Source organism: Rhipicephalus sanguineus, chromosome 8 (genome assembly GCF_013339695.2).
Source record: "Rhipicephalus sanguineus isolate Rsan-2018 chromosome 8, BIME_Rsan_1.4, whole genome shotgun sequence".
Taxonomy (NCBI): domain Eukaryota; kingdom Metazoa; phylum Arthropoda; class Arachnida; order Ixodida; family Ixodidae; genus Rhipicephalus; species Rhipicephalus sanguineus.
In genome coordinates this window covers 106,520,109-106,545,627 of record NC_051183.1, presented here as the reverse complement: position 1 = coordinate 106,545,627, position 25,519 = coordinate 106,520,109, and the positions used below count along the sequence as shown (strand labels likewise).

The 25,519-nt window shown below is 45.6% G+C and overlaps 1 protein-coding gene across 3 annotated transcripts in view; it reads right to left on the bottom strand.

Annotated features, from left to right (window-relative positions):
• Positions 1–25,519, bottom strand: part of LOC119402288 (uncharacterized) — a 79,057-nt gene that overhangs the window by 40,400 nt on the left and 13,138 nt on the right. Inside the window, exons 2-5 of one of the 3 annotated variants that reach the window (XR_007417207.1) lie at positions 24,853–25,035; positions 10,402–10,478; positions 6,779–6,886; positions 4,770–4,927 (exon numbers count right to left, since the gene is read on the bottom strand). Coding sequence is in view for 2 of the 3 variants with exons in the window: in XM_049418582.1 (XP_049274539.1) it covers positions 4,881–4,927; positions 6,779–6,886; positions 10,402–10,478 (232 nt within the window). In the remaining variant the exon portion in view is untranslated. Of the gene's footprint in view, positions 1–4,769; positions 4,928–6,778; positions 6,887–10,401; positions 10,479–24,852; positions 25,036–25,519 lie in introns of those variants that run through there. The other 2 variants (XM_049418582.1, XM_049418581.1) reach the window with 2 other exon arrangements.

Sequence of the window (25,519 nt, the reverse complement as noted above, 5' to 3'; positions counted from 1 at the left end):
TATTTTTCTGAGATGGTGGTTTCCAGTGAACAATATAAAACTTCTGGGTGGTTCCCGTGTTTGTTGGCCAGAGGAGATGCGTAGTGTGAGTGCACACGGTTTCAGGGCATGATCACTCAAGAAAGCGTTTGAGGATATCATTAAAACATACTTCTGTGGCAACAAGGGGACATCGCAGAATATGGAAACAGGTCTGCCCCGCACATTTCTATAAAGCAATACTGTATATCTAAGAAAGGGTAGCCACACAAGGTTAACCCTCATGGTCAGGAAAGTAGAAAGTCAATGGAAGCGAGAAGCAGACGTGAAATATTAAAAGTGAGGAAGAATGACAACGATGTAGAAGGAGAGAGGAAAAGGCAACCGTCTGTTTTTCCTGAGGTGAGTTAGCTCAGGGGTGCCATCTGCGTGAATCCAGGGCCGAAAGGGTGTGTTGCCCCCAACAGGTGGAGGGGGGGGGGGTTAAAGGTCCAATCAACAGCTCAGCGGTAGATCAAGTGCGGAAAACGTGGCAGGGGTCGTACAGCCCCCTACCCCGTTAGCTCTGGAGCGTCGTAACGCTATTAGTCACACACCTGCCGAACCAGAACTTTCTTCGGGGCTAGGGGTTCGTTGGATCATTTTTCTAGCGCTAATTTCTTATCTAATTAACACGCTTTCTTCTAGACCTTGTTTAGGGCGTCGTGCAGGCTGGTGTCGTTCAACCAAACTTTTGTTTAGGCTGCTCAAGTGGTGAGTGGTGCCATGTCGTCGTTACAGATTCTTGAAATGCGCTTCGCTTGTGAGACAAATATCCCTTCGTTGCAGTGTCATGGGTGATGACTTGAGTATTCTTGGTGTTGTTTGGTACATCTTGGTTTTCTGTACAGCGTCACTTTGTTTTTCCTTTTCCCATGAATGTTCTCTTGTCGAAGAAGCTAATTTCACTGAAGGAATCGTACACAGTAAATTTAATACTATGGTGAAATTTGTTGAATGACTAATCTGTGTTTACAGCGCTCATGCTATATTGTCACCTAAGAAACTTCTCGACTAGGTAACTGAGCTATGTCAGACATTAGAGTGTGCTTGAAAAACCCCGATCCTACTTTTCCCCAAACATTGTAGGCTGGCGTAGGTGTAAAGTGAGTTTGCATACCAAATTTTTTCACGTATTCTCAAATTGTGTTGGTAAAATTGAAATAAGTAAGAGTAAAAAAAATCACAGTTTCGCCGCAAGGGCGAAGCAATGAATGCGATAGCAAGGAACTAATGCTATACGAAGTGAGGCTCGCCAATGGATACTCTCAGTTTGAACAGCGCTTCTGTTGCAAAGGCGGCCGAAGCAGCGAAGGAAACTAGCATGCTTCAAGTGTCGAGCTGTGACACTTGATAGTTCGCGCTCATCTTCCGTTTGTTCGTTTAGCGGCGTCCCTGAGCTCGAGTGACATTCGTACGCGCCGTAACATGAGCGCGGACATCACGGTGAAAGCGTGAAACATTCCTCTACCCCTCGCCACGAGAAAACCGCGCGAGCAGACAGCGGAAGGGCAAGCTTCTCCCATGCGCAAATATAAGAAGAAGCGAGCGAGCTCGCCGACGACTTTTAAATGCGCCCGTCGGGCTCCTAGCGCCACCTCGCTGGTAATGAAGAAACGCTTATTATCGCCTGCTGTCTGCGAGTCCGTCCAGCGCTAAATGGTGTGTATATAACGCTCGCCGTTAGCTACGTGGAGGATGTGCGTTTCGTGGCGTAGTGGATAGCGCCGCTCGCTGCGGAGCAAGAGGTCCTTGGTTCGATTCCGCGCTTCGGAAGCATTTTTCTGAGTTATTTTTCTGTGGGGCCTTTATATATATATATACATACTTATACATATACAGTGCATGACGACGGCGACGGCGACGGCAAAATCCAGCCGAGACTGTCCATATAATTGCTATCGCAATAAAACAAACTTTCATTGGTGAGACGTAACCTTCAAGATTATATGTGTGTTCGCTTTGCTTGAGTGACTTCGACACCGCTCCAATCCCTTCAGTGACAGGTATCTTCGTATAGAAGTAGGCGACATGGTAAGCAGGATGCCCTGATCAGAGACTGCTTCTTTACTGTAGTCAGTAATTCGAAGGGAAGTGAGGTGGTATGAACAATTAAAATGAATGATCGAATTGTTTGTCAGAAAAATGATACGCTACAAATTTTCATAACGGCTCAAGAGGTGTAATGGTTGGATACTAAATGTACGACTGGGAATGGCGCGGTAAGTAATAATTGAATGGCAACTTTATGAGGATTCAGAAGAAGGTAGAAGCGGCCTCCTTGTTTATTGTTAGGCATCAAGAAGTGATACTTATATGCGTGATTCTCTGGCTTGGGAATTCGTCACAAAAGAAACACCATTTGCCTATGCCCACTAGAAGGCGAAAGCCGTCTTCGTCTTCGTTTTCTTCACAGTAGAGGTATTGATCCCCCCCCCTGCACCCTGCTCTCTGCACCTAACGTTGTCTTGCACAGCCTCCAGAGCCTGAGGCATTGCAAGCTTGCTGCACGCACATTATTTTGCATTGCTTCCGTGACCGGCCCAACTTTGAACAAGCGACGATGGCATGTGGTTACGTTATCGTGGCGCCGCACATTGTGACTGCACAGTGGCATCATTATCCCGCCTGATAAGGTATGAACTTGAGCTTGTTGGTTTGTCTACATAACAGGAAACTCGCGGGCAAACGGGACAAGAAACACTAACAGGACTTGGTGATGGCTAAACGTGAGCGCTTATTTCGTAGCTCCACATATCTACGCTTTTGGGTAATAGAAAAAAAACAAAAAAATTGGCCGCGTATCTGCGTGCTTCGCTGCAAATGTCGTGTAAAGACGATAGAAGAGGCGCTGTGTGAGATATGGACGCCATCTGGCAATACGTCGGGAAACATGAGTGCTGTGTTGCGTGCTGGTAGTCCCGGGGCAGCAGCAGGCGAAGACCTTTGCAGAGAAACGTCCGCACTCAACGAGTACTCTCCACACACTCTTTTATTTACACGTCGCCTGGGTAAAACAGGAACGCCAGAGCGGCGCCCACAACCGGCAGCCTGAAGGCCGCCCACAACGCTGCTTTTTCATTTTTTAAATATTTTTTTTCACCTTCTTGGCCTTCTCAAAACTAAAGTTTTTCAACACCAACCCGTGGCATTCGTACAGTGCAATACAGAACCGAAACCGAAACACAACAATGAGCTCGTGCGAAGGGCGCGGAGGAAGGCAAATTTCAGCGCAGTCGCATTTTCAGCTTTGTTGAAACAGCGCTCACTAGACGACGACGAAGTAAAAGAAGGCACAGGACAGGCAGCGCCTGTCCTGTGCCTTCTTTTACTTCGTCGTCGTCTAGTGAGCGCTGTTTCAACAAAGATGAACGCATACCAACTCGCTCAAGCTTCCATTCTTATGCATTTTCAGCGCAGCTTAAGAAACTAGGGTCCTTAAAATTACGTATGTATGCATTTTCTATTAAAGGAACACGCCACCTAATACTTACCTAATGATGTTACGCATCAGATATGCGTAATATTTACTTTTTGATCGACAACGTTCACTAGTATGAACAGCCATACGAGTTCAAGATGGGTGGGCGGTAAGCAAGTGGTTCAACTTTGGCCGGGTGGCTGAATCGAGGGACGTGCCGACAAACAGAAAGACAGAAAGACAGACCAAAATTTAGGCGTTTAGGTTCCCCAAGAAAGACTATCGTCTTTAAAAGTGGAGAAAAAGGGCGCCCTACGCATGTGGCCCAACTAGTCCTTGAAGACACAATGTTCACGCGCAAAGATAATTATTCTGCTTGTCGGTTAGTATGATCCACGGTGCGCTTACACACGATGGCCCAATGAAATGAATTGCGAATGCTTCGGATATTAGAAAATCATGATATTTGCGCGATATGAGAGTCTGATCAAAATTAGCAGCGCCAATTCCAGTCAGTCTTCTCCCGTTAGCCCACGCTGTCTCCTGTTATAAACCCACGACAATGGTGCAACACATTTTGGGGATTTGTGATGACATGATGACGTCATATGGTGACGCCATCACGTTCTCACTTTTCGAACACTCATGTTGACACCGATGCCGCAGGACGCCGACGCGGGCGGTCAATTTTTGGAATTCATGACGCATCTAAGGCTTTCATCTGAATACACGTTTTTACGACTTTCTGGAGAGGGGTCGGAGTTTAATTTTCAATAAGGGGTTTTTGTACTAAGTTGCATGAGAGCCTCGTTTCATATTTGCCATAAGCATATTTTAGATATTATTATCCTTGTGTGCAGGTTTTATAATTATATCCTTTTGACTGCAATTTGTTTCAAATTGTGGTTGTTCGGCTTCAAATTGTCGTTATTGTCATTATTCGGCTTGCCACTCTGCCTAGTAGTACAGATCATTTCTCTTAAGACAGATTTTATAGTGACATACGAGGAAAGTAAATAGCGACGTTTCAGGAAAGCAACAGATAACCAAGCGTATCTAGATTAGGCTAGCGATCACCTGTGAAATTGCAAGCAAGAATGGCCTACAACGAAACTTGTAAGTAAAGTAGGAAATCAGAACCAGCCACAAGATACCCAAAGTATGGTAAAACAGCCCCCACCATTTATACCAAGGTACTCCACTTCACTACTGTGTATAAAAATGCCCGCCGAAAGTATTGTGCAATATTAGGAAGGCATGAGCGCCTTAGAAAAGGGTTTCCCGAAACACCATCGGTAGCCTACCGCCGTAACAGAAATTTAGAGCATGTTATTTTTTATTGCATGAATTACGAAAAAGTCATTTGAAAAATTATTTTATCAACTTTTATCATCAGATAAACGAAGAACATATGCAAACATTTTCAGATTTATTGTGACTATTAACGAAGATCACCATGCAGATGGGCAAGCGATGTTGCTGCCATGGCTGAAAAACAAAATATCACTGATTGAGGTTTTTTTTAAGGCGATGTGTGGAATGAAGCAAAGCATTTGCTTCCTGTGTTGAGGCGCAATTGAACATTTCACTGAGTGCATCTGACCGCCAATATCTCTGTACAAGAGGGCCGCTTACATGTTTGTCTGTTCGAAATTTGCCGCCTTGCTATACTTTCCTGCTTGAATTGCCAGCCACTGATTTGCGGTTCGAAGCATCAGTTACCGAGGAAATTGAAAAAGGTAAATATCGACTCGAATTGGTCGGAGCTCACTATTTTTTTTTTTATGTACCCACGCCAATATTGTAACCAAGAATTGTCAGGTAGGGCTACGGGCACCTCAGACTGTTGTCAAGTAGCTAAAACATACCACCAATACTTAAATCCGGCACAACAGAGTTGTGCTGCAAGATCTCAAAGGCTGTGCTTTGTTTATATTTGTATTGTGCAGCACAACATAGATGGCAGCATATTGCGCATTCTGTCACTAATATACATACTGTGCCAAATATGGCACACACCGATTTCCGTCTGTATACCGTAGTGACAAAAGGAATCGAGAAAAGTAATAAAGAGCAGTAATTTTTAAGCTCACGAAATGTCCCAGAATAATTTTTTCATGCTTCTGCAGGAAAAAGAAGGTTGGGATAAAAAAATAGCAATCGCTGTTGTTCGCATGCCGATCTTGCACGTGCACTGCGGAATTTATTTCACGTCTCTTTTCTTGTAGCGTTAACTACACTGGCCTAGCTGAGCCATTTTCACGTGGCTCCTCAAAAGCCGTGCTGCGCATGCGCGAGGATCAGTGATGTCACACAGCTGGCGCATCGGAGCGGGAACCTCCCTCGCACTCCGCCGCTGCCACGCGCGACTCGCTGCCACTGGTCTGCGCTTTCCAGAGGAGTGACATCGTAGCCAAGGTAGACGTACTGGCGCCGGCGCGCGCGCGCTTATTCGCCTTCGCTGTGCAGTCACCGTCCCACACTCCGCTGGAGCCGCTTGGTAGCGCCTCTGACTGGCGTTTGCCAGTGTACTTTAGCCATGTAGAAGGAGAGCGCAAATGCTGCTCAAAGGCGCAGAAGAGCGGAGAAGCTTAACTAATCGGATCCCGAAGTAGTTGCCTGCCAAAATAAATATACATGTGCCACATAATATGCATACCATGTGTGTGTCATTGGAGCAGCAGTAAGCATGATAATCAAGCTAATCCTAGACAATCAGGAAAGCTAAGAACAATCAGCGGAACCTTTGCTAACGCTACGTTATCCTGGCATAGCCGAGCTAAGCCACTGCAACTTTTTTACTGCTCCATGGATGGCAGCACGTTTTTTATGTTAAGTGCACATATCTATGGGAATTACTCTGGCAGTGTCACATTCTCAGCCAGGTCTCTTGCACCCTCCATAAGAAATGTTAATCGGTATGGGCCAAATATGGGATTCTATGCAATAGAGGGTTAATACAAGTAAATGTTAACCCTCGTAGTTCCGCCCACATAATATGTTGTTCTTGTTCCAGATGTAAGATTTGCAAGTACATTCGAAATAACGCTTTTTCAAAGCAGCAGCAGTTATAACGTTCTCCATATTACATCTACACATTATTTACATGGTGGAAAAAGCAGACGATATAACCGCAGTACTCTCTACGGAAGTTATACTGTTGACAGTGCTGCGCGATTCTATATAGTGTTCCTGCCTATTTGTTCTATTTTTTTGCGCTGGTTGGTAAGTTTTATAGCACCAATACGTGAAGCCAACTCTTGTTCTGTCTTCCTCATTTCCTCTTGCGTATTTCGTTGGTTCAAAGAAAATATAGAATGAAGTTCTATTTGGCCTTACCTGCATTGACATACGGTGGATAAGACACCGTAAAAACACTGCAATTGTATGTATCAGGCTGGTTGTATGTCAAATTCAAATCAATTTGATACGGCGTTTTCTTCGAAGCTGTAAAGTAAGAAAAATGGGCCACAAGAAATCAATCTATGTTGTTTATTACACTAACATCGAAGCGCTAAAAATCCCGTTTTATCGTGGTCGAGGTTTGTTACACAACAATCTTACACCAATAGTGATCTTCCGCTTTGATGAAAGCAGGTAATCAAGCAATTACAGGCATAGGGCACATTAATTCTGTTATTTCAAGTGTGCTGTAGAAATTGTGACATACATGTGAAGAAAGTAAAGCAGATGAAAAAAACAACTTGCCGCTGGCAGGGACCAAACCTGTAACCTTCAGTTTGTCAGCAGTCCGTTCGTTAAAGGCTCACAAACTACGTGATGCTAGCTGGCTAAGAAACAGTGCTAAGTATGCTTAAATATACTGAAGACAGTACAATAAACGTCCCCTACGCATTCCTTGGCTTCGTCATCGGCCGGTTTTCATTAGGGGCTGTAGATGTGATATGTGCTCTCAATTTCATGTCGCCTCTCTGACAGCAGTGAAAATTTTCTCCAATCACGTGAGCCCTGTGATTCTACTGCAGTCATTGACGGGGAATATTGCAGGCGCGATGTCTTCAAGGTACTACAGGTTACTACTTCGATGGAGGAGGTCAGCGGAGCCTTATCACCACATAAGCATCACGCAAACTTAGCTTCCAGCTCCTCTAAGAAGAAACTGGGACGGTTGGAGTTTTCGAAGGAGAGAAGACGCAGGAAACGATGAGAAGAGCCCGCTTGATCTTTTTCCCAGGAAAGCCAGACAAAGCCACTGAATTTGAAGCTCCGTAAGTATAGGCTAGTTGTGGTTAGCAGATTTCCATTCCAGGGGAAGAAGCTATACAGAAAATGAAATAAACTGGAATGTATACACCAGCAGTTTGCTTAGACGGACACAATGGAAATTCATTAGCCCTTTTAAAGAACTCCGGCTATTTGTGAACTCTATGAAAAGAAAAAAAAATGTCCTTGACTCTTTTTGCTACATATGTGACTCTCACGTGCATAATAGTCACGTGTATAACAGTGTCATTTATCAAGTTTAAGCGCATTTATAAGGTAGTTGGTTGCAAAATAAATCCAGTTGTAAGTCAGCGCTCGTGTGTGTTGCGTGTTCTTGTCCATTGTCTCAGTTGCGCTGTGCCTTCCCATTGCTTTAGAAAGACATGGTGGCTGTCATTATGAGAGGCGTGGGACGCAGGGCCCTCTACAGGAGATTTAGCGTGTCTGTTTAAAGAGAATTTTACAGCCCACGGCTGTCCAAACGAGGGTCAAAGTGTCTCTTTTAAGATAGTTACACATGTGAGAGTCACATACGTAGCAGAAAAGAGTCAAACGACTCCTTTTTTAGTGTGTGACAAGTTGGTAATGATGACGTGAAATCCGTGTGTAAACAATTGAAATAAAAAAATAACCGTTCACACTAATGTAGCATGAACTGTGCAATAGCCATTTCCTTTCCCAAGTAACACCGTTCACCATTCTGCCGTCATCATGCTTCGAACTTGCTTAGGAGAAAAATGTGTTGACGAGGCTCTCACAGAATTTAGGAATCCGAGATGTTTACGTGGCAGACCTTAGGAAGAAACTGCGTTGTCCAGGGAACTGAGGCTGCAACATTTTGAGAGAAGTCACACTAAAGACGACGACCGTTATACATTTCGACTTGCCCGGAAGAAAATGGCAGACCTGGCAGGTCATTCACAAAGAGAGCAGTTGGGCACACATGGCACACATGACAGCGGTGTCTCGTACACCACGTGCATCATGTATTCAGGCTTTTTGTCAATGCGTTCAATGCGTGGACACAGCCCAGTTATCTATGGTGCAAAAAACAAGGCAGGCACACCATATCTATTTACAACCCTCTTCTGATTGAGGGATAGTCTGTGTACGTAGGACACCTCTGCCTGCTTATATTCGTTTTGGACATCCATAGATATTTTTTCTTTGTGACCTTCGGTTTCCGTATAACAGTCAACCGTGACGGTAACATGACGTCCTGTAGCATTATTTACTGTTTAGATTCGCTCATCAGAGAGAAATGCCTTAATAATAATTATTTTTCTCGTATCATGGCAACATTGAATCGTCAGCATGGTCCTTTTACACATAAAATAATGCGTGATGTCAATTCGTGTAGCAATAACTACGTGCAGTTATTTACTATCCAGTTTCGCTGGAAGGTAATGTATCTACGAAATACGCCTTTTACAAAAAACACGCAAGGACTTCAAGCTGGAAAGACGAACAGCAGTGCGACGTGCAACCTTTTTCATTATCCGCATCAATTAAGCACCAAAAGCGTTTGAACTGGTAATTTAAAGGCAGGGAACGCTATCTGCGCCTGGGTAACAAAGCAGTAAACTAATGCAGCAATAAAACAAACCGTAAGCGCATTTCAAAGAAATTGTTACTAACTAAAATTACGGCAGATCCCAGGCATTGTTGGAGTTGACGTCATGGGAAGCAGAAACCGAATAACAGCCCATACTGCATATTTGTTGGTACCTTGAGGCCAGTGTTGCGTGGTAGATCGCTGTCTCTCTGCACCTTGATTGGTTGTGCACATATCCTGGGCTTACCAAACACGTCATCTGCATTGAATCCCAAACGGTAGTTTCTAGGCCGACGTAACGACGGCACTCACATTAGAATATACAGGTCACTTTTATCGAAACAGTGCAAGATACGGTGCGATGATGTGCATTATATATATAGCGGTTATCGGCGTATACCTCGGGGGTCTAGAAACCGTTGACTATATCTTGCGGAGTCAGTACGTATGTAATGCTTATGACATTGCTATGAACGCGATTAGCCAACACTGGAACACTATTGATGTTGTCCTGACAACACCCCTGTAAGCGTTGTTTCCCGACGAAGATTCCAGCCCTGGCATGCGTCTGGGGTTGAATATTCAACTGCCACGGAGATTGCCTCGATTGGGTTCCAGCAGTGTGGTGTTCATTCTTTCCGTTGTTTTCATTTTCGGCTCACCAACAACCGGCGCGACGTAGGCACCGCATATTCTGCGAGGAGTGCTCCTTAACGCCCTTGCATTAAGACGTCCAAGTCTGTTCTTGCTGTTCCTGAGTTGATGATAGATAGATAGATAGATAGATAGATAGATAGATAGATAGATAGATAGATAGATAGATAGACAGATAGACAGATAGATAGATAGATAGATAGATAGATAGATAGATAGATAGATAGATAGATAGATAGATAGATAGATAGATAGATAGATAGATAGATAGATAGATAGATAGATAGATAAAAACGCTCAAATCGCCTTTGCTGCAAAGAAACGCTCCGCATTTAGTAAAAGAAAAAGAAAACTACCGGCCATACTGTTAAATGTAATACGCTGCATATAATTTCACTCGATATGATACCTTATTGAACCACGCCTACATATGTTTTGTTGGTACTGCATTGGACGGTGAAGTGCAATGATGAAATATTTTCTGCTCATGCGAACTCATTTACGTAATACATTAGCCTGCAATACTCACGTGTTGTGTCGTTGTATATCATTTCAACTGGTGGCCACCGATTGCCAAGAATTTGGGCACTATATGACATGTTCTGCCTGGGGTAAACACGAGAAAAATTCAGCGACAATGCTGAAAACACGTGCTTTATTAGTTGTGTATTTTTGTATTGTTATGTGAAAAAAAGTCAGATTGGCTCCAGCATAGTTCGGTGTTGCTAGTGTCATAAAACGTTTTTCATGAAGTCCATTGGTGTATCTCCATTCTGAAATACCTAATCAGTTTGTGTCGTACTTTCAAGTTATGTAGCTGGCAAATAGAATAGTGCATATCTAACGGGTTGTGCTTGCCTTTACTGCATTAAACCAACTTGTTTTCTTGAAAAAATGCTATTGCATATTCTGTTTTGCAGGCTAGCATGATGTACTCGTAAACTATATGAATTTGAGCCTCGCAGCGTGAAAAGGACATATGCAACTTCCATAGGAAGGTAGTAAGGAGCTAATGATCAGCAATTAGAGCTAAATTGTGAGCGAAATACAAGCCCCCTTTTTACAACAGGCACAATTGTCCACTGCGTGAATGAGGAATAGGACTACATACAGCGCTTAACGCTCTACACAGAGTGCAAATTTGGAAGTCCCATAGTTCACAAAACGGTAAGGTTCTTTTCGGGCACAAGCTGCATCAAACATAAATAATTGCTCGAACACCCGGTACATTCAGAAAACTGTGTCACACGCCCCATCAAACTATTTAGGGTAGTTTAGGAGAGTCATGATCGAATCGGGAACATTCACAAATGCCGTACTTGATTACGGATGGACTGAAGCTTGAAACTGCACATATTTTGACCCTCAGCATTGCGAAGGTCGTGAGAATTGTTCACCACGTGTGTCTTCTTCGGGACGCATATTCGCACGGTATGTTCCGTAAAGGGCATTGGATATGCACTGAAATGAGTGTAGAATTTATCTACAGCAATCAAGATTCAGTATAGATACTGCCCGAGAGCAGACGCACAAGAAGAATGTTCTTATTCGGCCAGGCTCTAAGAGAAGCTACTTGGAGAGAGAGGCCCCTTCTCACCGTATGTGAATTTATCTTGACACGGGAATATTTGTCCCACTGCTGAGATAAACCTGGCAGCGACGCTTTTATTGCTGTGGTAGCTCGTATCATATCAAAGCTTCATTATTTTGACGCAAAATTCTGCGCATTCTCATTTCTGAATCGAGTGCGTACATATGCAAAGGCAGAGTACTCGTGCAAAGAATAGTAAAGCTTCATCGACGTGATCGTATGGTGTGTATTAGAGCTAGGAAGTGCCACGAGCTTTATTGTGTCTAGCATTGGGCCATGTCATGCTATTAGAAACAGAACATTTTGGCTTTTGAACGGGAAAATTTACAAACATTTTGTTGAATAGGATCTGCTGCTTCACTCCAAGGCTGGTAAATATTCTCATACCTTACCAGCAATATTTATTCATTGATAAAACGCTAAATCTGATCGCTCACGCTTGTTGTCCAGCCACCTTATTTGTTATCCTTGTTTCTTACAGAGTACAGTGCATTGAGCGCAGTCTTCAGTTGTAATACGAAACTCAAATGTTTCGATTATATTGTTATGGTGTTGACAAGCAGGTTATACAAGGGGCTTTCCTGAGCCCGTAGGTATTTAATATAGCCGACATGCACTTGAAACAGAGATACTACCAATATAAATACAGATCACGCTATACTCTAGTGAGATTTGTTTGTTGTCACGTGGTTGTGATTGCGGGGAACTAACAGCGGAGCTGGAGGGTCTTTTTTGTTTGTCTTTATTTTTCTATTTTATTTGTTCGTCTCTTTCTTGCTCTATCTCTCTGTTTTTCTCTCCCTTTAGCCTCTGTTTCCTTGAATTTCTTTCTCTTTCTTTATTGCTGTACTATTTCTCTTTATTCCCTTTCTCTATCTCTATTTCTTGCAAACTCTATATTCTTATCTGTTTCTCCCTGACCATATTTCTTTCTGTGTCTTTGTATCTTTTTTCCCTTACTTCCCTTTCTTTGTCTCTATTTCTCTCTTCTTTCTTACTCTCTATTCGTACTCGTTCTCTCGCTTATCCGAGTTCTTACATGCCCCGCCGAACAAATTCGCGTAGCACGAGAGCACGCTCCAGGCGCACGTGTTCGGGTAGCGAAGCAGAAGATGAAGCAAACGAACAGAGCGCGTACTAACCGAGTAACTGCGTTGCACACGCTCACCGCAGCTATGCTATGTGCTAGGCGACGCGAGATGCCATATAAGGTAGAGGCCACTCATGATGATTTTGCATGCCAAGCCAAATCGTTGCTTCAACAGCTCCGCTGTTGAAAATTTATTCGGCGAACCTGTACCCAGAAAAAGAAGTGACGCTTTAAGTGCAACTATAGCCTCGATTGAAAACAAATCTATTTGGTCGTACGGCCCCGCCGCATTCTCATTCTCAGATGGCCGTTTCTTATGCAGAAAATTACGCAACCTGAGCAAATTATTTTGTTTCAGGTTGACTTAAACAAATTGTTATTGTTGCGACAGATATAAAATGCACATAAATTTTGAGTAAATCGCGAGAATGTCGTTTACCCTTCAACCAATATTTAACATGTCTGTTATAATATACAGGATTGATATATTGGCTTAGTGAGAGGATTGAAATGCTCTTACTATTAAATTGGTCAGGGGACTACCGTATGCAATATGTCACAATACTTCCTGTAATACGCTTGGCTTCCTGTGGATAAACGCAATATATGTTCATATGTAAGCTAAACAATAATTGTGCAAATTAACGTGAGTATTTGGGCGAGTTGGTAGTTGATCGTGAAGAAAAGCTCAACAGCGCGGGAATAAACAGGAATGCACGAAAAGAGCGCTGACACGGACAAGCGGTGATCTTGTGCGAAACTGATGTCTGGTCAACACTTGAGTCTGCAACTCTGGCGCAGGACCCATGGCTCATAAGGAATATAAAACACTAGGAACGCTACAGAATGTAACGATACGATTTGTCCATATTGCCACGCGCTCTACTTTTTATATTTTTATAGAACCGATCTGTTACACATATGACCACAGCGACGCGCAATCCACGCCTGAGTCTATAGGAACAATCCCTATTATTTTATAGCCCTGTGATAAGCTCTAGCTAATAACAAGGACAGTAGAGTTTATTGTGGAACTAACGCGGCCACCAACGATAAGGCTGTAATCTTGTGTATAAGTGCCAACGCGCCTTACCGCAGATCACATTACCGACGATGGGAGACAGTGTTGGCTGCTATCTGTGTACGGCGTTTAGTGCTTGTGATTTCACTTTTCATTTCGAGTGACAAGTTCTCCCAAATAAAGAGTTTCGTCTTAAACACTTCTACTGCCACCTTCTTCAACGTTGCACGACGTGAAAATATTGATTGCAGCTGGCAATTTAGCACGTTTTATGCATCGAAACTGGGAGGGAACGCATCAAGAATGGAATAAAAAGTCAAGAATAAAAAAGTTTCATAACATTTTTTGGTGCAGAACAGATTTAGACCGGGTTAACTGCATCTTCCAACCTCACTATCTCAATTCTGAACATCTCATTTCTGCAATTGCTGAAGTGAGATGTTCAGAAATATTTTTTCCGCGCACATTGTCGGATTAGAATCGCATAAATGGCAAGGTTACCACCATTACTTATAGCACTTTCTACTTTTTGCTGTAAGGTTATGTTTTAACATTTTATATACTATTGACATTACTTTTATAGTGTTTAGGCGTATTTTATAAATTCAGTGATGTAATAATTGGTTGTGTAAACATCAGGCAATATTTATTGAGCGTCCAGCTGTGGGGACACGAACGATAGCAACAATCGACTGGACCGATGCTGCAAGTAGTGAAATACTGAAGGCATCGAATGTGTAGGAGGGGACTTCACGTTGTAAGGGTATATCAAGTGATTGGAAGCCATAAGTGCAGGTTACTCAGGAAACACAGTTATTCAAAGGCGCCCTTGCGTTCAAAGCAGCAAGTGACGTCACCTGAGTTTGCGGTATAGGTGACAGTTTTCGCAGTTCCTCCTGCATCATGGCTTAGATGATTTTGTGCCTTCGTCGGAGGCGACTGCTTGACCAGCTGCGCTACCTGAAGTCAAGCGACGATTATGCTACCACGCTCAGCTTCAGCGTATATTCAATAGCGCTTGGCCAAGACAGAGTTTTGTTGAGAGTCTTGTATAGGTACTACATTATCAGTCTAACGACGGGCTTTTGCTTTACTTCTCGCATGAGCTATATGGTTTTTTCCTACTGAGGCATGTCCAGGTCAGTGTAGAGAAAAAGCTGGCCATTGACTTCGTAGCGTGTGTAATATTTTTGTTTCGGTGCTTTTCGCATATTTCGTGCAGAGCTTCAGTCGTCTCATTGGGGACGACGTTGGTGGAGGTGATGAAAAAGCTCATGCGAAATACGTCCCCTTGTATGGTGGTCGTGTTGTATACTTTGCGGCAGTTCTCCGCGTCTACGGTTCGTTCATGGCTTTCTATATGGCTGTAGCAGGAACTATGTAGGATGTGCTGGGGCAGTCCTCGTCGCCGCTGTCGTGGTCATGGTATTGGGCTACAGATCTTGTCGGTTAAGAATCCGCATTCTGGCTCCTGTCCTTGCTGACTGCTCCTGGTTAAATGATGCATGACTCTATTGGCACCATCTTGATGGTACGTGCTTGGTTCACGGTTTGTTGGGGATATATCATGCATAAACAGACAAGCATGATGTTGTGAATGTCGATATTTCGACATGATGGTGTGATTGTGTCGATATGATGTCGATATGATGTTGTGATGAACAAACAGTAAACCACAGACAGATTGACCCCCGCAGTGACTCGGTGGTTAGGGTGTTCGGCAGCAGAACCGAAAGACGAAGGTTTGATCCTAGCCATGTGGTCGCATATCACAGGAAGCGTAATCCTAGATGCCCTTATAGTGTGCTATGTAACTTCACGTCAAAAATACCTCATCTCCTCGAAATAATTCTAGCCCTCCAGTATGGCGTCACAAAGTCTTATTCACTGAGGAGGCTAAACCTACTAACCACAAAAACATCTAAACAAACAGTCACCGTATCAGCAAAACACGCAGTACAATTGCAGCGGCAACCATTAGGGGCGTAGCCTTGGGGGGTTGGGGGGTTCAACCCCCCCCACGAAAACTTTTAGTTTTTCTTGCATATATATATACGCGCACACATACAAACGCAAGCACGAACATACATAAAGTATGGCTGAACCAGCCCCCCCCCCCCCGAAAAAAATTTCTGGCTGCGCCCCTGGCAACCACAATCGTGGACCATCGATAATCTGGTGATCGATAGAACCTTCGCCTTTTATACACATATAAAGTGTACGGTCTTATCCCTGATTGTCGTGCTTTTCGTATTTGGAGACAACAGATGACACTGACTGGCAGCATGTCTAAGAGTTTTTTTTTTATTGATAACCGGCCACAATGAAATAATGAAGCTAGTGCGTGTGACAAAACGTACATAACATTTTATAAACAGCTAATTGTGTTGGCTAGAGTGATGTTTACTGTGCTTCGTTATTTGCCTATTATATAATATTGTATAGCATGATATATTTATTCATGAAATTTGTACTTCCACTTCATTTTGCATCCTCCCTGATTTGTGGTCTAACGGATCCTGAAGGTGCTTGTTAAATAACTACAAATAAGAAAAACCAAACAAATTCATTTTTTTATTATTTACCAAGGAAGGGGCTATAGAATATTTTTTAGAACAAAACATTATTGCTTTTGTCATGAAACAATTTTCACTATTTTTTGATAAACGAGTGTTCAGTCAGCTCTACTGTGTTATTAGTCAAGTTAGCATGTCAGTCATAGACTGTACACGAAAAACATACATGGCACTGACTACGGTGACGGGGCATGTCAGCGCAGTACCGTCGTAAAAGTGACGGGACCCGTCATAAGAGCGACGTACTTATAGTGACGGGCCCCGTCATCGTAAACTAGTGACTACGGCGACGGGGCTCATCAGCGCAGTACCGTCGTAAAAGTGACGGGGCCCCTTTACCGTAGATTTTTGGTCGTTTTAGACGCCGTCGTCGTGTGGAGATCGAGGCGTAGTTGGTTGGCGCACTCTCCATGGAGTGTTACGGCTGCGAGTCGTGAGTTCAATTCCACCCGTTTTTTTTTATTGCGATAGCAATTACATGGACAGTCTTGGCTGGATTTTGCCGTCGCCGTCGCCGCCGTCATGCACCGTATATGTATAAGTATGTATGTATGTATATATATATATATATATATATACATATATATATATATAAGCCCCAAAGAAAAATAATTCAGAAAAATGCTTCCGAAGCGCGGAATCGAACCAGGGACCACTTCCTCCGCAGCGAGTGGCGCTAGCCACTACGCCACGAAACGCAGATCGTCCACGTAGGTAACGGCGAGCGTTATATACACACCCTTTACCGCTGGACGGACTCAGAGACGGCTGCGCTTATAAGCGTTTCTTCATTACCAGCGAGATGGCGTTAGGAGCGCGACAGGCGCATTTAAAAGTCGTCGGCGAGCTCGCTCGCTTCTTATACTTGCGCAGGGAGAACCTTGCCCTTCCGCTGTCTGCTCGCGCGGTTTTCTTGCGCTGAGGGGAAGAGGGTTGTTTCACACTTTCACCGTGATGTCCGCGCTCATGTTACGGAGCGTACGAAAGCCACTCAAGCTCAAGGGACGCCGCTAAACGAACAAACAGAAGATGAGCGCGAACTATAAAGTGTCACAGCTCAACACTTGAGGCACGCTAGTTTCCTTCGCTGCTTCGGTCGCCTTTGCAACAGGAGCGCTGTTCAAACTGAGAGTATCCATTGGCGAGCCTCACTTCATATAGCATTAGTTTCTTTTTGGTCAGGTCACGCGTCAACGTCAACGTTACTGCTCTGACGGAGTCGTAACATTTTCGTTCATGTCTTCGGCGGTTAGACAGCCCTAGCGTTGGGATGATGCGTTGTTTCTATGCGACCTCGGTTCTAATTGCGCTGAATAAGAAAACGTTTTCGTTTTTTTTTTCTTTTTTCAGTATTGTTTCACAATACCGTCCCGAGCTTCCGGCTAGTCGACAATAGTTACTCATTCGTTGTAGCACGGCTCATCGTGGGAGAGCGGAGCCCGTTAATCAGCATGTCGCTGGCGTCGAGCGTCGTCGCCAGGCTCCTTCCGTAGACCAACTTGTACGGCGTCATCTGCGTCGTTTCTCGGACGGCCGTGTTGTAAGCGAAAGTCACGTACGGAAGGACGGCGTCCCACGTCTTGTGCTCAACGTCGACGTACTTACATGGCCAGCATGTCGGCGATGGTCTTATTTAGACGCTCGGTGAGGCCATTGGTCTGCGGGTGGTAGGCGATGGTGCGGCGGTCGCTCGTCTCGCTGTTTTTCAAGATCGCGTGAGTCAGGTCCGCAGTAAATGCGGTACCTCCGTCTGTGATGAGGACCTCTTGGGCGCCATTACGCAAGACGACGTTCTCCACAAAGAAATGGCTACCTCGGCGGCACTGCCTTTAGGCAACGCCTTTGTCTCAGCGTAGCCGGTGAGGTAGTCAGTTGCCACGACGATCCATTTGTTGCCGGATGTCGACGTCGGGAACGGCCCCAATAGGTCCATCCCGATTTGCTGGAACGGCTGGTGAGGTGGTTCGATTGGCTGCAGAAGTCCCGCTGGCCTAGTCGGCGGCGTCTTCCGTCGCTGGCAATCTCGGCAAGTCTTAACGTCGTAGTGGGCGACGTCGGCAGCAAGGCGTGGCCAGTAGTATTTTTCCTGTATTCTGGGGAGCGTGCGGGAAACACCGACGTGTCCAGCCATCGGGTCGTCGTGTAGGGCCTGGAGGACTTCTAGTCGCAATGTTGAGGGCACGACAAGAAGGTAGTCGGTTCGAAGTGGCGCGAAGTTCTTCTTCAGGAGAACGCCGTTCCGTAAGAAAAACGACGGCAGTCCTCGCTTGAATACCTTCGGAACAACGGCGGTCTTGCACTCGAGCTACTCCACAAGGCCCCCCAGTTGCGCGTCGGCTCGTTGCCTTTCGGCGAAGTCGTCGGTACTTATAGTTCCGAGGAAGCAGTCATCGTCGTCGTCTTGTGGCGGCGCGTCGATGGGGGCACGAGACAGGCAGACGGCGTCAGAGTGTTTTCGTCCGGACTTGTACACGACGGTAATGTCAAGCCTCAGACTCCATCGTGCAAGACGACCTGAAGGGTCCTTCAAGTTAGCTAGCCAACATAAGGCATGATGGTCACTGACAACTTTGAAGGGCCTGCCATAGAGTTAGGGACGAAACATTGACGTAGCCCAGATGATGGCAAGACATTCCTTTTCTGTTCTGGAATTGTTGGCTTCTGCCTTGGATAGGAACCAGCTAGCATAACTGATAACCCTTTCAATCCCGTCAGTCCTTTGCACAAGGACGGCACCGAGTCCTTCTGCATGCGTCGGTGTGTATTTCCGTATCGGCGCAATCGTCGAAATGCGCAAGTATGGATGGCGTCTGCAGGCGTCGTTTAAGTTCTTGAAATGCTTGCACTTGCGCCGTTTCCCCCCTGAATTCCACGTTAGTCTTCGTGAGAAGCGTCAGTGGTTCGGCGATCCGTGAAAAGTTTTTGACGAGCGTCTGTAATAGGGGCATAAGCCGAGAAATCGGCGCATGGCCTTCTTGTCGGTGGGTGGCGCGAAGTCGGCGATGACAGCTGTTTTCCGCAGGTTCGGGCGCACTCCAGACTTGCTGATCACATGACCCAGAAACAAGAGCTCGGCGTACGCGAATCGGCACTTTTCTGGCTTCAGGGTCAATCCAGAGGCCTTGATTGCTTGAAGTACTGCCTCAAGCCGCCGGAGATGCTCGTCGAAGGTCGAGGAAAACACGACGACGTCGTCCAAATACACAAGGCACGTCTGCCACTTCAATCCGGCCAGCACGGTGTCCATGACGCGCTGGAACGTCGCAGGTGCCGAGCAAAGACCGAAAGGCATGACCTTGAATTCAAAGAGGCCGTCAGGTGTTATAAAAGCGGTCTTTTTTCGGTCTCTTTTGTCTACTTCGATCTGCCAATAGTCGGTCTGGAGGTCCATCGACGAAAAGTACGTCGTGTTGTGAATTCGATCCAGTGTGTCGTCTATCCGTGGGAGGGGGTACACGTCCTTCGTGATTTTGTTCAGACGCCGATAATCAACGCAGAAGCGCAGTGTCCCATCCTTCTTCTTCACTAACACCACGGGTGATGCCCACGGACTCTTGGACAGCTGGATGATGTTATCGCGTAGCATCTCGTCGACTTGTTTCTTTATCGCGTCACGCTCTCGAGTCGAAACTCTGTAGGGGCTCTGGCGGAGAGGCCTGGCACTTTCCTCCCTTATAATTCGGTGTTTCGCCACCGGACTTTGTCGAATTTGTGACGACGACGAGAAGCAGTCCTTGTATTGTTGGAGCAGGGATTTGATCTGTTCTTGCTTGCGCTCGGGAAGACTTGGGTTGACGTCAAAAGCAGGTTCCGGCCCTGGTGTTTTTGCTGAAGCTTCGGTTAAATCTGTGAGGGTGAAGGCATTGTTGGCTTCCACAATTTCTTCACTGAAGGCTACTGTCGTACCCTTGTTCACGTGCTTGTATTCGTAGCCGAAATTTGTGAGCATGACGTTTGTTTTTCCTCCACGAAGCTCGGCTAATCCTCTTGCGACGCAAACGTCTTGTTTGACCAACAGGTGCTGGTTACCCTCGATGACGCCTTCCAAGTCGGTCGCTCTTTCGGTGCAGACGGAAATAATGACGCTGGAGAGAGGTGGTATGGTGACCTGCTCGTCGAGCACACTCAAGGCGTGGTTTCTTGGCATCGTGGGGGGTGGCAGAGCTTCGTCTGAGGATAGCGTTATAGAGTCAGATCTCAGGTCTATTACGGTACCGTGTTCACTTACGAAGTCCATCCCGACTATCATGTCCTTGGAACTGTGCTGCAGGATAAGAAAGCTCGCAGGGTAAGTTCGGTCACTGATGTCGATTCTTGCTGTGAAGACTCCATCCAGCCTTATGAAATGGCCTCTAGCGGTGCGGATTTCAGGTCCTTCCCATGCAGTCTTAACTGTCTTCAACTTCGTCGCGAACGACCAACTGACGACGGAATAGTCGGCCCCAGTATCGACGAGAGCGGTAACGTTGTGTCCGTCGAATAGTACGTCGAGGTCGCTAGTCCGCCGTCTTGCGTTGCGGTTACGTCGCGGCGTCGGGTCACGGCTACGTCGGTTTGCACCGCTGCTTCCGCATTGCGTCGTCAGGTCTTCTTCCGTCTTCCGTCTTCAGGACGTCGTTCGGCGTGCGGCGGGGGCTCGGGATATCGTCGCGGCGTCGTCGTCGACGGCGGAGGATCTCCAGTATTTCGTCGTACAGCAACCGCACCTCCATCGGTTGCTGCCCTTAGTTTTCCGGATGCGGGCTAGGTGACCGGCCCCGAGTTGGGCCAGTGTATGGTCGGCGTTGGGGAGAGACGTAGCGGCCTGGCGACGGCGAACGGGAAGGTTGTAATTGCGTGTAATTTAACAAAAGTCAGCCGGTGGCATGTAGACAGACACGGCCGGTACGCTAGGCCTAACGCTCTCTGGGAGTCGCACTGGGTAGGAACGATCTCGGCGGAGATGAGTTGCGATGTTTGAAGTTTCTGAATTTTGGCCTCGGAATCTTTTTAACTGTTACCTAACGTATAGCTGAAGTGAGTGGAAGTGCGAGAATTGCCCGAGATCCGTTTCCGGTGTGGCGATATCGAACGACGGCTGTTCTTCTGGCCTCCATTGGTAGAAGTCGCGAAGCCAGAGCTCGTTTACTTCTTGCCAACTGCACGGGGATGTAACGGTTTGCTGTGTATGTTCACACCGACGCGTGCACAAATTGTGTATTCATTGCTGCTACGTGCTCCGCAAGATTTAACGACATCATTGGCACTGCATGAATAAAAAAAGCGTCCTGGAAAGCAAAATGATCAGTGCTGCTGCTTTGTGTTATCAACATATTTTTCTCCACACTCGACAGGGAAAAACTAACAGTGACCGTGGTTTCACATATCACGTGTATCATGAAAATAGTGCGCGTTGCTTCGTGTTTCTTTGCCTAGCTAGAATTTGCGACACATGTTTGGGACCTGTTAGGATAGCATCTATTGGTACCATCGAATCAAATATTTGACATTCAACGATACCAAAGCATTCCGCCGCGCACAATACTGAAAACAGCGCGCGGCACTGGCAGAAACAGTGCAGGCTCCAGTATGTGCCAGCGTACGCCACTGAAAATTCCAGCGCTTCGCAGTGAGCGCCAGCGTCACAGCGGCAAAGCCAGTGCCCCTACCAGTACGACTGAGCTATTTCCCAGAGCGTTCACCGGAGTCCTAGTGAATGCAAGCGTACACCGTTGTCCCTAGTGCGATGCAGTGCCAAAAAACGTACTGGTATGACACTGGGGGTACTGGAACGGCGCTGGTTTTTGCAAGAGGGTTATTAGATCATATGTCATTACGACTACACTTTTATTGTTATAGTAATTAGATGCACACCCTCGGCGGGCTTTCGCCATTGGCGTCGCAGTAATCGTCATGTTCCGTATATAGCCTCAACCAACAACGTCGCCCCACGCATCTTATTGTCGATGCACGAACGAAAGCTGGCGAGCGCTGCGTATGAATGCGGCTGACGCAGAGATGAAGGGAGCCGGCCATCTCCGTCGCACGAAGGGTGCATGCCATAGACTCGTCCTGCGTGCGAGGCCTGCAGCCGATTGCTCCTTATGCAGAGAAGGAAACGCCCTGGCCGCTTTTGGTAGGGCTAGGAGTGTGATTGGGGCACCGATGGTGGGAGAGGGGGAGGGGCTTTGTCACACGAGCAACAACTGCAAACTCTGCTGATCAGGATGCGTCGCTAGCGCTATCTCGGCAGGCATCAGATGATTTGTTGAGTTATGCGAGGTCGGACTCGAAAGAGTTATTTGATAGCCGTATTGTGCATAGCGTTACAGTTTGTTGCTATCGCATTCATTGCTTCGCCCTTGCAGGGAAACTGTGGTTTTTTTTACCATCGTCCCATTTGAGCCAGTGCCCTGATGCATAAGTTATGGAAAATGGGGATTTCGTAGTGGAATAATTTTGACTAGTTATCCTGTGAGAGGTCTGGCGCATGAGCGAAGATGCGCTGTCATACGCACTTTCCCGTAAGATTTGTTTGACGAAATGTTGTATAAAACTGACCGGTGGTCTACTTGGTACTACAGATGTGGTGCTTCCTCAAGTGCTCGTGTTCGTCCTCCGATTTCTTTGTGCTAAACATTAGAATATGTTTGGCATAATTGACAGAACATCGTAGTAACGCTATTTTAGCAGCGAAGCTGTTTAGCACATCCTTACCTGTCCGACGAACGAAAAAATACCATCATCGTGAATTGTTATGGGTCACAGAAACTGCGAAATTCGGACTACTCACTACTGGTCCACTAAAAAGGAAGAATGCAACAGTTAGCCCCACAACAAATGGCTGCGAAGCCACGGCGGTGAGCCGAAGATCCTGAGTACGTACAACGAGATAATACTAGGTAACGGGAAAAGCAGCGGCGGCTGCGGCAAGTCCCCGAAGTGATGGAAGGCCTACACCAACGATGACGTGGCCGTAGATATCTGAAAGGGGCGAACGCTTGGTTTCCGCGGGAGTTTCTGCCTCTGGAGTTTGGATATCCATGTCATCCGTAACAGTCTGTGGTTTAACTCGAACCTCTCTGCGCTGAGAATCGACGTAGAAAAATACGCATCATCACCTAACTAAAGCCAAGCAACGTTCTTAAAACAACCCAGAGACAACCTGCATCACCTAGCTAAGGCCTAGAAATAGTCTGAAGTGACCAGATTAATCTTTAAAATTGTCCAGCTTCGCTCTTTCATGCCTTACGTGGCTTAGTGCAAGCTCGCGAAATGCAGCCTCAAATTTTAACGTTTAGCTGCTGGAGAATGCGTCATTGGAGTATGACGCACTGTGTTTAGATGCGAAGGCATTTCTGTGACGAAAAAACGAGGGAAGTGTCCGTCCGTGTGTTTGTCCCTCTGTCACGCACTACGATCGTCGCCATTCAAAAATAATAAAGCATGAATTATTTTGCCGGCCCTGGATTTTAACACAAGCCCCCCTCCCCCTACCCATCACCGAAGAAAATTAATTAACCCCTGGGCTACACAACCGCGATTGAGGAACCTCACTCTATCTGAACCTTATCCATGTGTTGCACCCGGAATACAACACAAATCTAGAGAGAACTTTCTCTGTATGTCACGTTGCATTTTGTGGCTGTGGAATAATATTCATCTGTAGGACAAGATGTAAAACATACATGGAAGATTGGGCACATCACGAAAATTACAGTTTTGTGAAAATTACATGCCACATAAAAATCGTGTTGCAGATACTGTAGTTTTAAATCCTCCGCCAAATACAGCTCCACTACCGGGAAACCGGAGGAAGTGCAAAGCACGCACACCCACTTATTCCCGTTCGCAGAGTTCCTATTTCTCAGTTTGCGAAACCGTCGATGACGTCAGTGTTTCACGTAACCATGTGGGGTTTCCCTAGCACGACAAGGAATCTTGTTAGGGAGATTCGAAAACTCAGCGTGTGACATGCGCGCTCCTTTTTGCTCTGCTTTATCAACTTCCTGCTGGTTACGGCTGCTGAGATACGAGTTTTCTGCAGCGAGTTACGTCAGGTTTCTCCCTTAAGATTTACACTCAGCTTTGGCAAAGCGTAGGGGGATGGGCATTGCTCACTCGTTGAAGCGGTGCCACCCTCTCTTCAATCGCTGGATTCTAAAGCGTTTTAGAAATTTTTGGCTAATTATTGGGATGAATTCTTAGTTTTTTCTGTTCATTATGTTATTTTATACCTTGTTTGTTCATTTTAACCCCTTTTTAGCACTACTAGCAGTGTTATGGCCTATACTGACCACTTTAATTTTGAGCGTGGTGACGTCACATGAGACACATTGGTGGACGACACGCAGGGCCCCTAAAGTGCCACGCCCTTAAAACGGGTTTTGGTTGTCGTGGTATGAGTGTATCATGTAGTTCGAGACGCTGGCGAGCGCTAAAATAATAACGGATGCCATGTGATGCCGTCCGCAAACAACGTTCTTGGAAAAATATTCTGCCCAGAAGAACACCCTACGTCTATGCATGTTTGACAACTGCCAAAGAAGATTCTGTCTGGTTTTTAAAATGTAGGATTGATTCTGATTCAGATTCATTACCGAACTACTACAATAATTGTACAATTGGGATTGCAGGGCGTCAGCAGTATACACTAATCTGCTGTTTTGGATCGTCAATTCAGTGCAACTGTTGAGACGTATTAATATTGCAAACGACCTTACCAGGTGTGCGAACCATTCAGACTTGAAAAGAGTAAAATTGTATGTTGTGTTTGTCAAGTATGTTTTACGCATATGTTCGCAGGTATCAGTTTCATTGAAGCAGTCATAGGGCTCACATTCGTTTAAGCCTTCTACCTTTGCGCAGAAGGCGTACACGAACAACGGATCACTTGTATTGAGTACCTAGGGGAAGAATGTTAAAATGACTGTTAAACAATATATTCGAAATATGTGACTATATAGAATTGAAAGATTTGTGTCGATTACAAATGCCGAATTTATTATTTCGTAATTGCTGTTCATTTGCCTGAAGAAGGCTAAATCGAGCTGATGCGGATACAGAGCCGCATGTTCGTAACGTAACACTGGATAGATTGCCCAGGTGTACAATAGATTGTACAGATTGTACTGCTTTGAAATTATTGCTGGGAATTACACGACAAACGAGCAGCCAATTCATTGCGTTCTTCCATAAAAAAGAAAACTTCAGTTAAATGTGAAAGTCAGTTTGTTTCGGAACTAATTATGGGCCAACGTAGGTACGTGCAGATGCCGTATCGTTTGGTCAATAATACTAGCTGATGATATTGACATGTGGTACACGTGGTCGCGACTGGCGTCGTCACAGTCATATGCCACGGGGTCGTGACTGGGAAGAAGACAACAC